The 14303-nt window shown below is 39.3% G+C and overlaps 1 protein-coding gene across 1 annotated transcript; it reads left to right on the top strand.

Moving 5' to 3' along the window:
- The first annotated feature begins 531 nt into the window (after positions 1-531).
- On the top strand, positions 532-14069 carry LOC139151378 (uncharacterized). The gene is made up of 3 exons (XM_070724146.1): positions 532-775; positions 8968-10186; positions 12497-14069. The coding sequence occupies exons 1-3, from the start codon at positions 764-766 to the stop codon at positions 12565-12567; spliced, it is 1302 nt and encodes a 433-aa protein (XP_070580247.1). The 5' UTR covers positions 532-763; the 3' UTR covers positions 12568-14069.
- Positions 14070-14303: the final 234 nt, after the last annotated feature.

Raw genomic sequence — 14303 nt, forward strand, 5'->3', positions numbered from 1 at the left:
GTAAATCTGGGGTCGAATATAAGCATGGTCACCCATTCATTTAGTATCGTTCAACATGCCAAACAATACAAGTAGTATCTCGTATCAAACAAAAGTCATGAAAAATGGCGACTTTGTCCCCTTAACCTTCCGCTCATTGCACCATTTATCAATATGCTCAAGGCTTTTAATCATAAATGTGCACTTAACAGGGAATTGCCAACAAATATAAATAGAGCCATTAGAACTAAGGGAAAATTTTGGGGTGTTTCTGGCCAGATTACTAAAAGTTACATTCACATGACACTGCATAAAGGGCTCACTTTAGAATTGCGCAGTGTGGTATTTACTTAAGATTTCCACAGAAAGCGTCTCAGTATGGTTGTAACATACTCAACAAGATGATAAACACATCCTCGAGCAGGCATCCAGGGAAACATTAGGACTTGTACCCAGTTATAACAACATAATTACCTCGGCTAGCTAGGGCCAAAAACACAGAGCCGTAGTGGGAATTGAGGTCACAGCAGTGTACGTGATTTGATATTCGACATTCATTGAATGTTCTCCTTAGGTCAAGACAGTTCACGTGTCCTTTGAAACAGTTGGTAGGCCTAAATCAGCGAAGTAAGCCGTTGGTGAAACAACCGAAGGATCTTCTACACCCACGTCACGTGTCAATTGAAACAATTGGTAGACCTAATTCAGCCAACAAAGGCGTTCTTGGTGAAATCCACTGAAAGACCTTTTACACCATACCTGCTCTGGTCGTAGCTACTCAAGGATGTCGGAAGAGGTTGGTATCATCATAGACCCTAGAGAAAAACTTCTATAGGGTCTATGGTATCATATGCGTTTGTATAGCTAATTGTAATGTCCACAGTTCTCAAGATGTCTACAATTTTCTCAGTTTTTACAAAGGCTCGTACAAGCATAGTAGTTTTGCGCTTGTCAATGCTGTCGCCTGCGCTTTGCCGATGCATTCATGTGAAAAGCGAATGAAATTACGGGAACTTTGCAGGTCTATTCAAATGCGCTCGTGCGCTGTATATTGTATCACAGTCCCTCTATCCACTGTATGTATGTATGTATGTATGTATGTATGTATGTATGTATGTATGTATGTATGTATGTATGTATGTATGTATGTATGTATGTATGTATGTATGTATGTATGTATGTATGTATGTATGTATGTATGTACACAGGTGCTTGAACCACAATAAACAAAGAATGAGTCTCATAACCTAAGGACGTCTCCTGTGCAAATCACAGGTACTCGAAATGTCGCCTGGATAACTTAGGGAGCGTTCAGTTTTTACGGCCGGGGGGGGGGGGCGGCAAAATCTTGTCGCCGGTGTTCAAAAAAATATAGACCCCCCTGCATTTTTCGTGAAAAAAAGATGACCCCCCCTTTGGCAGATGAAAAAATTTGATGACCCCCCTCTCCCCCCGCTGAAAAATAACCAAACCCCATATGTCAAATTTACCAGCATGGTTTGGATTTGAACTCCAGTACGCGGCACACTTTATTCGTGTAGCAGAGATGCCAGTGCACAACTTCTCAGCCACATCCACTGAAACGTCTGTTAATTAGGACGACTGTAAGGCACTTTTTAACTTCATTTCCATAGACAACTTATGTCCATGGACATTGTATAAAGTAAACTTTATTGGAGTGGTTCGCCAAAGGCAGCCCTCCGGTTAAGAGGGTCATGGGCCATTATGTAAAGTCAACTTTATTCTAGTGGGCCACCAAAGGTGGCCCGCTGGTAAAAGAGGGTCGATCATGGCCATTGCATGAAGTAAACTTTACTGAACAGGGCCGCTGAAGGCGTCCGGCCGTTAAGATGGTCATGGGGTATTACATAAAGTCAATTTATTGTAGTGGGCCGCCAGAGGCGGCCCGCCGGTAAAGAGGGTCGATCATGGCCATCGCATGAAGTAAACCTAATTGGAGTGGGCCGCCAAAGGCGTCTGCCCATTTAGAGGGTCATGGGTAATACATAATGTATATTTATTGTAGTGGGCCAGCCCGCCGGTAAAGAGGGTCGATCATGGCCATGGCATAAAGTGAACTTTATTGTTGGTATTATGTTTTTGAAAATGTGGTGACCCCCCTTTCCTACCAGTGAAAAAGCGATGACCCCCCCCCTTTGCGGATTCCAAAATTACGATGACCCCCCCCCCTGGATTTTGCCCCCCCCCCCGGCCGTAAAAACTGAACGGTCCCTTATCCGCGTGGACGCAATGCCTAGCGTTCTGTGCGCAGTGGCACTATAGCTAGTTCAGTGATACTTAAATAATACTTACGGCAGAATGCGCCTCGGGGACAGATATTTTGACGCTCTAACTTTTATAATTCTTTTCTGAGCTACCACTTATATGGGTTAAGTTTTAAGCTCTTGGTGTAAAAATACTTTTAACCGTGTTAGTTTCGAAAATCGAAAATTTTATTTTTCTCCATAAAGTTGACACAGATACGACAGACATGACGTCGACATAGTCATCACACGAGACGTGTTGGCCAATCATTAGACTGGCGACAGTTCCGTTGTGCCCTTTTTTACTATTATTGATATAGTCTGTCGCACAGGGGTGGGGAATGCCGCAAGCATAACCGCGAGCTGCTAGACACAACGGACTGTCCTGGGTTGCATGGATTGCGTTGCTATCAACTATTTAGAGAAGGAAATTTGCATAGAGTTCATAAGTGCATGCGTAGACAGTACAGTACAGTAGGAGTCTCGTTTCTATACCGTCTATGGTGCAAGGTCAGTATGTCGAGGTCAGTATGAATAGTATGTCGACTTGTCTTGAGTTTGAGAACAGCGGCTGTAAGATGCACGCTGCATCCACTAATGCATGTAGTTCAGCAAAAACTTAACCATTTCCTGCCTAATTTTGTTTGAACATCCTCTCAGCTTCTTTCAGAAAAACACAACTCAAGATCGCAAAGATGCCTGGAATTGCAAGTTTGGCGTATCAACTCATACAGTAAAAATACCATCCTTCTATAGAGAAATGCCTTTGACATTTAATGTAAAAATCTGAGATGAGTTAATCGTTATTAAGTCCCACTTTTACATTTTGAATGGGACAAATTGCCCATGGTTCAGCGGGGATTATTTAGCTTTTTATTTGAACTCGTAACCTTTGCTAAAATATTTTCCAAAATACGTACCAACTAACAATAGTAAACTTTCCCATGACTTGGGCTTATTCAGCACTGCAGCTATCACCTCAATTGCCTTGTGGTGAAGTAAAGAGCTGTAATAGGTGATATTACCCTTGCATTGCGAGATGGGAGTTCACCGTACCTAACAATGTGAGCTTTGTAGGCAGTTGAAGTTGGCGTTGAGTCTACAGTATATAATAAGATGGTGAAAGTAAACCTGACAGTATGAATACATATAAAATGTATTAATTTGAACAATTCGACATAGTATTTCCTGACATCATGGCCCCTCTATCCCAGCGTTCTCCCCAGACTTCAGAGAATGGTTGACGGCTCATTAATATTTATGAGCACTAACATTCATGAAAAAATTAACATATTTAAATGCCTGTATGTTTACATTCTTAGGGCTTAATATCAAAACATAATAACAACTGCCATTTCCACTGTACCTTCAAAGTACTTTTTCCCGTTTCTAACTGAACTGTGCACTTACGAGAAGAAAACAATCATTCCTAGTTATAAAGGAATGATTTGTAGCTTCTGATAATATCACATACGTCTTTGTCATGTTTTTACTATGCTTACATCATCCCTCACCGCTATGAACATTGGATTAACAATTGCACTATACAAACCAGTTGTCTGTATTTGTTAATGACATAGGTGGTATTGTTCATGCCTATGCGCATACTCAGTAGAGTTTAATCCAACAACTTGGGGTGTCGACCAGTTTGCAGAGTCTGTCGATGTCAGTTGCGCTCGAATTGCTTCTTGACAGTCATTTTACAATGGGGAAATATACAAACAGAAAGGTTGGTTACCATTGACAAGTAACTTTTGGCTGGCTTGAAAAATAAGTCTTTGCTGATTGAAAATTCAAAGACTAGACCCGTTGATGTATTCGTTCATGGAAAAGTGTGCGTAGGCCCACTTGCATACATTTTACAAACGTTTTGCATATAATTTACATTTTTACATTCTTAAAATTTTATTCAATTCACCATCCAGACGCCTAATTACAGTATGGGGTACCCATTACCCACTGCCCAATGGAGCAACTAGGAGTAAGGGAGCGTTCAGTTTTTTACGGCTGGGGGGGGGGCGGCAAAATCTTGTCGCCGGTGTTCAAAAAATATAGACCCCCCCCTGCATTTTTCGTGAAAAAAGATGACCCCCCCCCATTGTCAGACGAAAAAAATTGATGACCCCCCCCCCCCCCCCGCTTAAAAATAACTAAAACCCATATGTCAAATTTATCCGCATGGTTTGGATTTGAACTCCGGTACGCCGCGCACTTTATTCGTGTAGCAGAGATGCCAGTGCACAAACTTCTCAGCCACATCCATTGAAACGTCTGTAAAGTAGGACGACTGTAAGGCAATTTTTAACTTCATTTCCATAGACAACTCATGTCCATGGACATTGTATAAAGTGAACTTTATTGGAGTGGTTCGCCAAAGGCAGCCCTCCGGTTAAGAGGGTCATGGGCCATTACGTAAAGTCAACTTTATTCTAGTGGGCCACCAAGGTGGCCTACCGGTAAAGAGGGTCGATCATGGCTATTGCATAAAGTAGACTTTACTGGACAGGGCCGCTGAAGGCGCACGGCCATTAAGATTGCCGTGGGGTATTACATAAAGTCAATTTATTGGAGTGGCCCGCCGGTAAAGAGGGTCGATCATGGCCATTGCATGAAGTAAACCTAATTGGAGTGGGCCGCCAAAGGCGTCTGCCCGTTAAGAGGGTCATGGGTAATACATAATGTATATTTATTGTAGTGGGCCGCCGAAGGGGGCCCGCCGGTAAAGAGGGTCGATCATGGCAATGGCATAAAGTGAACTTTATTGTTGGTATTATGTTTTTGAAAATGTGGTGACCCCCCCTTTCCTACCAGTGAAAAAGCGATGACCCCCCCCCCTTTGCGGATTCCAAAATTTTGATGACCCCCCTGGATTTTACCCCCCCCCCCCCGGCCGTAAAAACTGAACGGTACTTAAAGTGCCTTGCTCAAGTGGGGACATCATGTATTGTTAGCGTCTTGAACTCACCATCCTCCGACAGTGAGTCCATTAATCTGGACTTTTCGAGTATCGAACTCTCCATCCTCTGATAGTGAGAGTGGTACCCTGACATCTGGCCCTCAGTGCCCCCATACTATACTCTAATTTGCATAAATACACAGACGTTTGCATATAATCTACATTCTATTAGCATACACAATACTCAAATATAGTAACAAATTATTTCAAAACGAGTCACTGGAGTGAGATACACTGTAATGAGTCAGGGAAACCTTACCTTATTTGTTGCATATTCGGGTTATTGTTCGGTGCGATAATACATTTTTGGCCAATTCAATTTTTCCCGAAAAGTACATATTTCATTTTCACGATTTGTGGTGTTAGGCAGCATTCATAAATACCGAGTGGAGGGGGCTGGAGGAATCACAATTGAAATCTTACTTCATTCTAGACCCCCTCAAAACATTTAAAATCCCCTTCTGTATGATCAAAATGTTTATATCCTCAAAATATAATGACCAAATATTTATTAAGCTAACAATGCTAGACTAAAATTTTGTTATCTCTTTTTTGCAGTATTTTCGCTCTTCGTATCAACTTCATCTTTTGATTTACACACTAGTATGTTGAAATATACAGTATTCAGCTTATCAAAACAGGCTCCGTATGTGTTATGTACACTTATATTACTGGCAGTTGCATATCAATCCTGCCATAGATTGAAATGTCAATATTATACACTGCTGCATATTCATACTCGGAATGTGTTAAGGTTACAGCATTTCTACATAATGTTAATAAATGTACAAATTTCTTAGTTCCTATCAGCTAATTATATCTGAATCGATCGATCCAACATTCCTTATTCTTACATCGACATGGGCCTTCCCCATGTATACAACCACAAGCGACTGTGGTTGTAATGAACAATTTCGGCAAGTCAACACTAACTCACATCGCTCGTTGTTACATGTTTCATACACTTAAGTTTGGTTCAAACTCGGAAGACTATGTCTGAAGTCAGTAAACGCGAACTTGTCAATTTTCATCGGCTTGTTCACTCTTTTCATCACCATCGCTTCAAAATGTATATTTTGCTAACAAACGTATTCAAAAACGTGAACTTTCAGTTATGGAAGTGCGCTGGCTAACTCTTGGGGTGGGGGACACCTTAAATTTGAAAACTGCAAATGGGGAGGGTCATATGTTTTTTTAAACAGCAGAGAGGGGTAACTTGATTTTCATAAGTATCATCCCGCAGTTTCAGTGTTCAAAAATATTCTAGGAGATAACAGTGAATCCGCATGGTTTCATTAACTGAAGTCATTTCACTATTAATCTGAATAAAAGTATATGTATCATCTGTCATATGAACATCTTGCCTCGGCAACTCTATACAGGCTTGTCTTTTTGTGATTTGAGCTCGCTGGGGGCCAGGGAACAATTCCTATTAGCCCTGGGCCAAGGTAAGGCGATGATTAGGTGCAAGCCATATGTTTAACTGAAACCTGACTTTCATTGGAACGTTCGCTTTATGCTGGATAAAAAGGCAAATGCTGGAATATAAATGAAAAGTTTAAATGACTTGGTTTTTTAAATGTAAATTAGCAATAACGAAGAAGAAATTTATAAATATACCTTTTTGTATTGTAACTCTTAAAATAATTATAAAATATGTGTATATATGAAGTAAATTATCCTCAGCCTTCTGGTAGCATTATGGTAGTGTGGCCGGAGTATTCCACCAGGGAGCATGCGCTACTTTGCTTCTCCTTAGCAAAGGAGCGGTGGGTACCTAGGTCTGTAAATTGGCTATTCGACCCCTTCAAGACCTTATATCCTGGCATTTTTGGTGATATCTTGGAATTTCAAATGCAACATTTTCGCCTGAAAAAATGCATCTATATGAAAATACACAATTTCCCTTGGAAGTGAGGCCCGGTTGAAATGTGATTGAATGTTACAGAGTTTTTAATCAACCTTGTAGACATATATCAATAGAAATACCAGGATGTGTGGTCCAAGAAGGGATCACGGAATGTCCATGTTGGTTTTGGTTTAATGCCTGTTGAGCGGGCTCTTGGAAAAATTTCTTTTCCACTGATGTTATGTTGTATCTATGGACCGGTAATAGCCAGTGTTATAATTCAAAATTGCACCAATACTTACTCAAACAATGGAGGAAGGGGGTAATAAAATTTTTGTCATCTTAAATAGATACATCAGTTTCAACTCTAATTCTATCAGTAACAAAAGTTTATACATACAGACATTGTTTGACAAGTTGATTATTTTCAGTGTGCTCTAGGGAGATAGCAAGAAACTGTAGTTGATACATTGAATAGAACTATATTGAGAGAAAATTATCGAAAGAATACAGCTTCTGTCCCTTGTTACTACTTGAGGTTTTTCTTTCGAAATTCAAAGGCACTCATACAATTTTAGGTTTTTACAAAATGAAAATCATGAAAAGCTACAGAATGATTCCTGAATTTCTTTAATCATTATAAATATTAAAGAACCTATGGATGGCACAACGATATATTTCATTTTTTTTATTGAATTACTTTCCAAACTATGGAATCTGAGAATGTTTTTTTTTTCAGATCCCACGCCAATACTTAGTGCAAACCCTTCGATCCCCTCTACTACCCCCAGAAGTTTCAAATCCCCCTTGAATTCCTCAACACCCCCTCCATATTTGTTAATGTATGTTATGCTCCGGTAACATCATTACGAAACTGTCACTGAAGGTCTGTGCGGCAACGCAATATACGTACCACCAAGCAGGTAGCAGCTAAACGTTAGTTCCGAGTCTTCGAGCGCCCTACGAGTAAGATACCAGAGATCTACCAGCGTAGTGGCTGATTAAGGACCGTTTTTCTTTGAAAACGAGTCTTACTTAAGAGCCCGCTGATGATAAAAGGCAAGGTTAAAATTATCACAATCATACCCATCTATAATCCGATAACACAAGATCGAAATTCGTAATAAACAGTCAATTGTTATATGCATGGACACAAACATCACAGAACAGACAGTACAGCACCAGTACACACAACAAAATTCATGAAAGAAACTGAAGATATATGGACCTCAGGCAAAAAGACCAAGACGTTATTAAACTTAGACCAAACAAACAGCTGGCTCTTCAGTAAACATCGATGTCAAAGGAGCAATCTTCGCAGCCTTGATACATGAATGAGGAGTAATTTACTTCCTACAAATAGTATTCAGGTTGAATGAGTTCAAGAACGTATAGTACGTGACGGAGCACAGGAAGATAATACCTGTACCAAGTGAATGTTTAGGTGTGCAAGATGTATAACTTTAATTTGTAATATTTGACAATAGCTATCACATTTGCTAGTTTATTTTTATTTTTTTTCACAAAATAAGGGGTTTTCTTGTCATACTATCAGAAGTGTGTTGAAGGCATTATCCTGACTATCACGATGTATTGTATACATGTGCAATGTTATTTCTCTCAGTGACTAAGATTATGTTGTGAACAATACAAATTGGAATTGTACTCAATGTCGACGATGATATTGCACATACAGGACGTGTTTTAAAGCTGAAATAAGGCATTTTGACATGATGGAGAAAAATTACTGTATTGATAATACAGACAGAAAAAAAAGTTTTAACACATGAAAAGTAACAACGAGTATAGCTTTCAGAATAGATGCTAGTTCTCTGAACGAAATACTATGTGTTAACTTATCTCTTGTTATATTGCATTTTGAAAAACTAGTATCTCCATAATCTTTCCCTATTTTTCAGAAGCAGACTTCTAGCGTCAACATTCTTGCTTTGTTGCCTACATGGAAAGACAAGTTCAACTTGGACCTTAAGAATTTATCCATCCCAGATGGGCTGAATTTTTTTGAAGTAAGCATTCCAGCTTCGATCGGTAGCAAGAGTAGCAGAAGATTTTGTTTGACAGAATACACGAAACGCTGTGAAGATATGATTGAGAGACACAGCATTGATTTTCTTCTGTCATGCAGAGACGATACATCGGTTGTCAAAGCTGCACTGTGCAACAAATATCCACACATCCCTGGTCCAACTTTGGAGGCAACGTTGCTGTGCCATAACAAATACCTCACCAGGAAATATGCAGACCCCGATCCACATCCGATCAAATACGCTCACTTGGACCTCGACAGTTTCACTGACGATGACCTCGAAGAGGCTCTGAAAACCGTTGGTAGCCCTGCCATCATAAAGCCATGTGTTGGAACAGCATCCTTCGGTGTTGCTAAGGTAATAAATCTACAAGATATTGTTCAACAAATGGACCTTTTAAAGACATTTCCAGCTTCTGGTCTGAGTGACTTTCTGAAAGCAAGGATAAGACACGACAAATACCCCGAGGCATTCAACAATGGTGTCATCTTGGAAGAGTATGTTGATGCAGCTGCAATTGTTGGTGTGGAAGGTCTCATTGCAAACGGCCAGATTATACCGTGGCAAGTATGTGATGTGCTGCTCTGGAAAAAACAATCATGCTGTATGAAAGGCGCAATTCTTCCGAGTATCTTAGACGAGGACGTAATTGAAACCGTCGTGGCGAAATTCGGAGACATCGCCGAGAGGTTGATAAGCCATGGCTACAACAATGACTTCTTGGCTATGGAGATTTTCATCCTTAAGAACGGTGATGTCAAGTTGGGCGAGGTCAATCAAAGGATGTATTCACCCTTGATAAACCTTTACAACAGGTGTTATACCAACGGTAACCCAGTCCAGGCCCTGTTTAACTTGGCTCAGAACAACCCTATCCAACGACCAATCAAGGTCAAGTATGGTCTAAACGCTCTGATCAAGTCGTACAACGAGCAACCAACAAGACTGAGTGACCTCCTGGAGTTAAATGATCCAAATACTAAAGATCTTTTTACGACACTCTACTTACCGGACGAAGAAGTGCCAACGTCTCCTGGGGATGCAGGTATCATAATAGCTGAGGCCAATTTCATATCATCATGTTATGAAGGTGAGTTAACATAGTTCTAACATAGAGATACAAGCTCGTTGGATCAATTGTTTGTTCAAGCTGTAGATCCCTGTTTGTAATTGCCCTGGGTAATTGCTCATTGCCTAAAAGCTACGACCACAGCTTGTTTGGAAAAAATCAGTGAATGCTTCAATGCTGATGACTTGGTCAATTTATTTATCGACATGCAGACACTTGAAACATGCATAGCATAGTCTAGCTTTTTACAGGCTTCAACACGACACTGATGTATTTCATACAAATTGATAATTTTTGGACACAAATTGATATGCATATGTACACCATCTTTCACTGTCTATATCCAAATGGATTGAAATTAATGCACTCATACAAAATAAATAAGCAGAATGGCTGCTCAGCGGCCATGTTGGATTGCATCGCAAGATAAAACTTACGGACACACCAACACATGTGTTAAGTTTAATGGAATCTGTCGCATCCAAGTTATAGTTCAAAATATGAAAAACGTTCAGAACAAAATGATCTCTTTGCGTCCAAAAAAGCTGACGTGCATGAAAAACTCATGTCCTTGTGCCATGTTTTGATGGTATTGATTCAGACATGTCCAAATAATGGCTGTGGGTATGAGAAAAAAATGTGAAACAGTTGCCAGCCATTGTGGATCGTATTGTAACACATATTGACATCCATATGAGTGTCACAGAAGGCCTACATTGGCGTTATAACTACTTGAAATGAGGTATGTTTAAGCATGTCCGTTCAATGGCTCAGAACGTGAACAGTGGTAGATGGTCCTGATGGTCGCACAGCTTCTATACTGGATCGTATCGTGAAACAAAGTCACATGCAAATAAACATGTTGGTGTACTATCTTGCAAGATTTGAAAGAATTTGGTCCGCACACATGTCAGGAGAACAGCTGCAGCCGCTGACAGATGAAGGGAAATTTATACGTCCCAATAGACTACGTCGATAGAGTGTCAAAACCTTATAATTTTAGTTTCTTAGATTGGCCAGCGCCAGTGATGTTATTCAGTTGTTCATAGATTGGCCAACGTAAATTTAACAGCACTGTAGATTTGACACAGAATCAGGATACAAGAACCTTTGACGTATCATATAAATAAGCAAAAAGGGCTTTTTACTTTGAAAGTAACAAACGAAATTGTTGCTATACATCAACTAAATAAAATGAAGACTATAATTAAATAACAATTTGCCTTGGCATGTAATATGAAGGCCGTATCAACCCGACTCTCCTGTAGCTGGTTTAGGCTCTATTGACGGTTAAGCTTTCCTTTTAAAGTGATTTGTGTCTTTTATTTCTAAACTTGCGTTTAATTTCTACGAATTCTACAAAATGATCGATCAGTCGATAAACCGTATCTGACTTTCATGCGTCCAACGGGATGAAAATTATTAAATTTGTCAAAAATGCCAAAAGTAGGCCTTCAAAAGAAGAATGGTATGTTTCAAACTCAAGCTCATTCGGTTTTACGAAATGTTATTGACTATTACCAATGCTGCTTTGCTTTAGTTTTCGCTGAAAGTACAGGTAGCTCTGATGACCTGAAATGATATGTGACGGGTATGGTTCCCAAATGGTTGCCGTGCAACAGTTGACATTCGTGTCTGACATATTCCAATCCATAGTAGACTTAGTTCAAGTCTGTGATTTCTGGACGTGTGAGTGGGGCGAGCGCAATGATTTGTGTTCTGTTTTCCTACGAACGTTGTGCTGTGAGTGGGGTGCACGATGCGAAGGAGTTTCACAAGAAATCCGGCAGAAAATAACTCACTAGAGCGCAGACTCAAAGGTAACTGGTTCGAACGCTAAGAAAACCAGACCTGGGCTGCCAAATTTCAATTAGGTTTGTATGAAACAGAAGAGAGATACAAGAGAAACTGTTGCTTTTTTTATAAATTCACTGACTTCAACCAAGTCTAAATCCATAGCAGCAAGCGCTGAATGTCATGGAGGGATTATGTTCACTTCCTGGAATAGATAGTGAACATTGTATTATTCTGCAAGCATATTCATTTAGGTAACATATATGATTGGAGTACATTCAATGATAAAGTTGTTTCACCTTGAAGGGAAATAATCAGAGCTATCTCGTCCACAACATTTAAGTCTTCCACTGGTCCACAAGGAACTTGCTACACTAAGGCAAGGGTATCAAAATCTTGAAAAAAGTTTTCTTGCATTACAGCACATTTTTAGCCCTTTCATATTTACAAAAATGCCACTTTTCGAAGTCCGATTTTTCTTGGACACACTCTGCTACAATTTTACACCAAGTCTGTATTTTTGTTTATTATTTGCAGATCTTCTACCAGCTTTCTACTCTTTGTGTAGTAAAGTAATAAAGAAGCCGGAATGGAGTCCACGTGATTAGACCTACATGCAATGAAAACCGCCGCGAAAGCAAAGAGGACAGAAGATGAAAGCGAACAGCCATTGAAATTCTATATTATAGTTGTTTTATCAATATTTACATTATAGTTAATTTTCATTTGGTATAAACAAAATTTCATGTTTGCTAAAAGGATGGTATATTCATATTGCATTTGGCAGTTGTGTTATTTTGTAATAGTAGGCTACCGCTCATAGTTTTAACATTAAACATGCAACAATACACATCCAATAATGGACTTTCACAAAGTTAACCCTTTGTAATAAGACATTCAAAGTCTTCTCAGTAGATGAGTGATTTAAACAAAATCATCAGTTAGGATATTTCTTGAAAGAAGACTGTACATAGAGAAGCAATCAATAGAACAAGAGTGTGGCACATTGTTGTAACATTTTGCCACACCTTTCATTGTCTTTAAACAACAGCAGAAAGGGAGATAGTTTTTTGAACAACCTTGACCATTTTGCCACCCCTTCCATTGTCTCAGTAAACAACAGCAAAAAGGGAGATAGATTTTTGAACAACCTTGACCATTTTGCCACCCCTTCCATTGTCTCAGTAAACAACAGCAAAAAAGGAGATAGATTTTTGAACAACCTTGACTTCAAAACAAACCTGTGCACGGAGTCGAAGATTGTGAATTGGAAGTTGTACGCAAAAAGACATTCTGATTTTTGGAAATGAAACCGCAACAAAAAACGGAATCTACTTTTTTCAGACACATAAAATAATGCACAGTCCAAAGCTTGAAATCATCTGTTGTTTCTGTCAAAGACACGGGCACCTCATACATTCCTGGAGGACCTTGTACGCATGCAGGATTACCAGGTTGATCATTTGCATGTCGGTCTTCTGAGGTCGTGTTATCACATGAAATGCAAATAGTTTAACATTCAAAATTACTTTACTTGAACGTCATAGTGATTCATCATTGTATAAACACTAGTGTTGATGGCTTTTTTATAACAAACAGCCTACTTCCAGTAGTAAAATGTTTTTCGTATTAAACATTTCAGAATTTTATTGTTTATGCTTACTCCCAATGGTTGTAGTGTTAGTGGATGATTTGTATATTACATGCACAGCTGAAGAGTTATCACTGTCTTGTATATACCTGTAGGTAATGATTTGCAATAATTATTATTCTTCAATAGTGTAGACAGTTAAATGTTTGTGCCTTATTATAAGTATATTTTTGATACAGAGAAAGGATGTCACTCGAGCATATGTCGAGATGCAAGACTGATTTTTGCAAAGTGTCCCCTTTTTCTACATTTTTAGGGGGGCCGAAGGTCCGACTATTATTAAAATGCTATTCTTCCATTTAGATTTCGTTGCTATCTACTTTTTTGTCTTAATACCAAGCCCCAAATTTTTAAACATACATTGTTATCCTAAACCCTTATACACTGTATTAGTAATGAGTAACGCAGATTATGTAGCATCTGGAAAGACACTCAAAAACAATAAAAATTTTGAGAGACAAGCACTAGCCTATCTGTCGTGATGTGTATGTATTTTGCAAAGAGACGGTATTCTGAAAGCTCTATCAACTGTGGTGATGTAAAGAACACAAAATTATCACTTTCAAGGGCACCTTGGGCCAAGATCTTTGGACTCTCAAAGTTCCATAATCCAATTTTGGTCTACCACTTGTAGGTGTTCATTATAAGCTCGTGGAGTAAATAAACTTATCACTGGGTTATTTTTGTGGAAAT

This window comes from Ptychodera flava, chromosome 15 (genome assembly GCF_041260155.1).
Source record: "Ptychodera flava strain L36383 chromosome 15, AS_Pfla_20210202, whole genome shotgun sequence".
NCBI classification, from domain to species: Eukaryota; Metazoa; Hemichordata; class Enteropneusta; family Ptychoderidae; genus Ptychodera; species Ptychodera flava.

What these genes read in the sequence shown, in the direction of transcription:
- LOC139151378 (XM_070724146.1), top strand. An exon ending in CATATCATCATGTTATGAAG is followed by an intron (nt 10,187 to 12,496) that starts GTGAGTTAACAT and finishes TATTATTTGCAG; the next exon opens with ATCTTCTACCAGCTTTCTAC.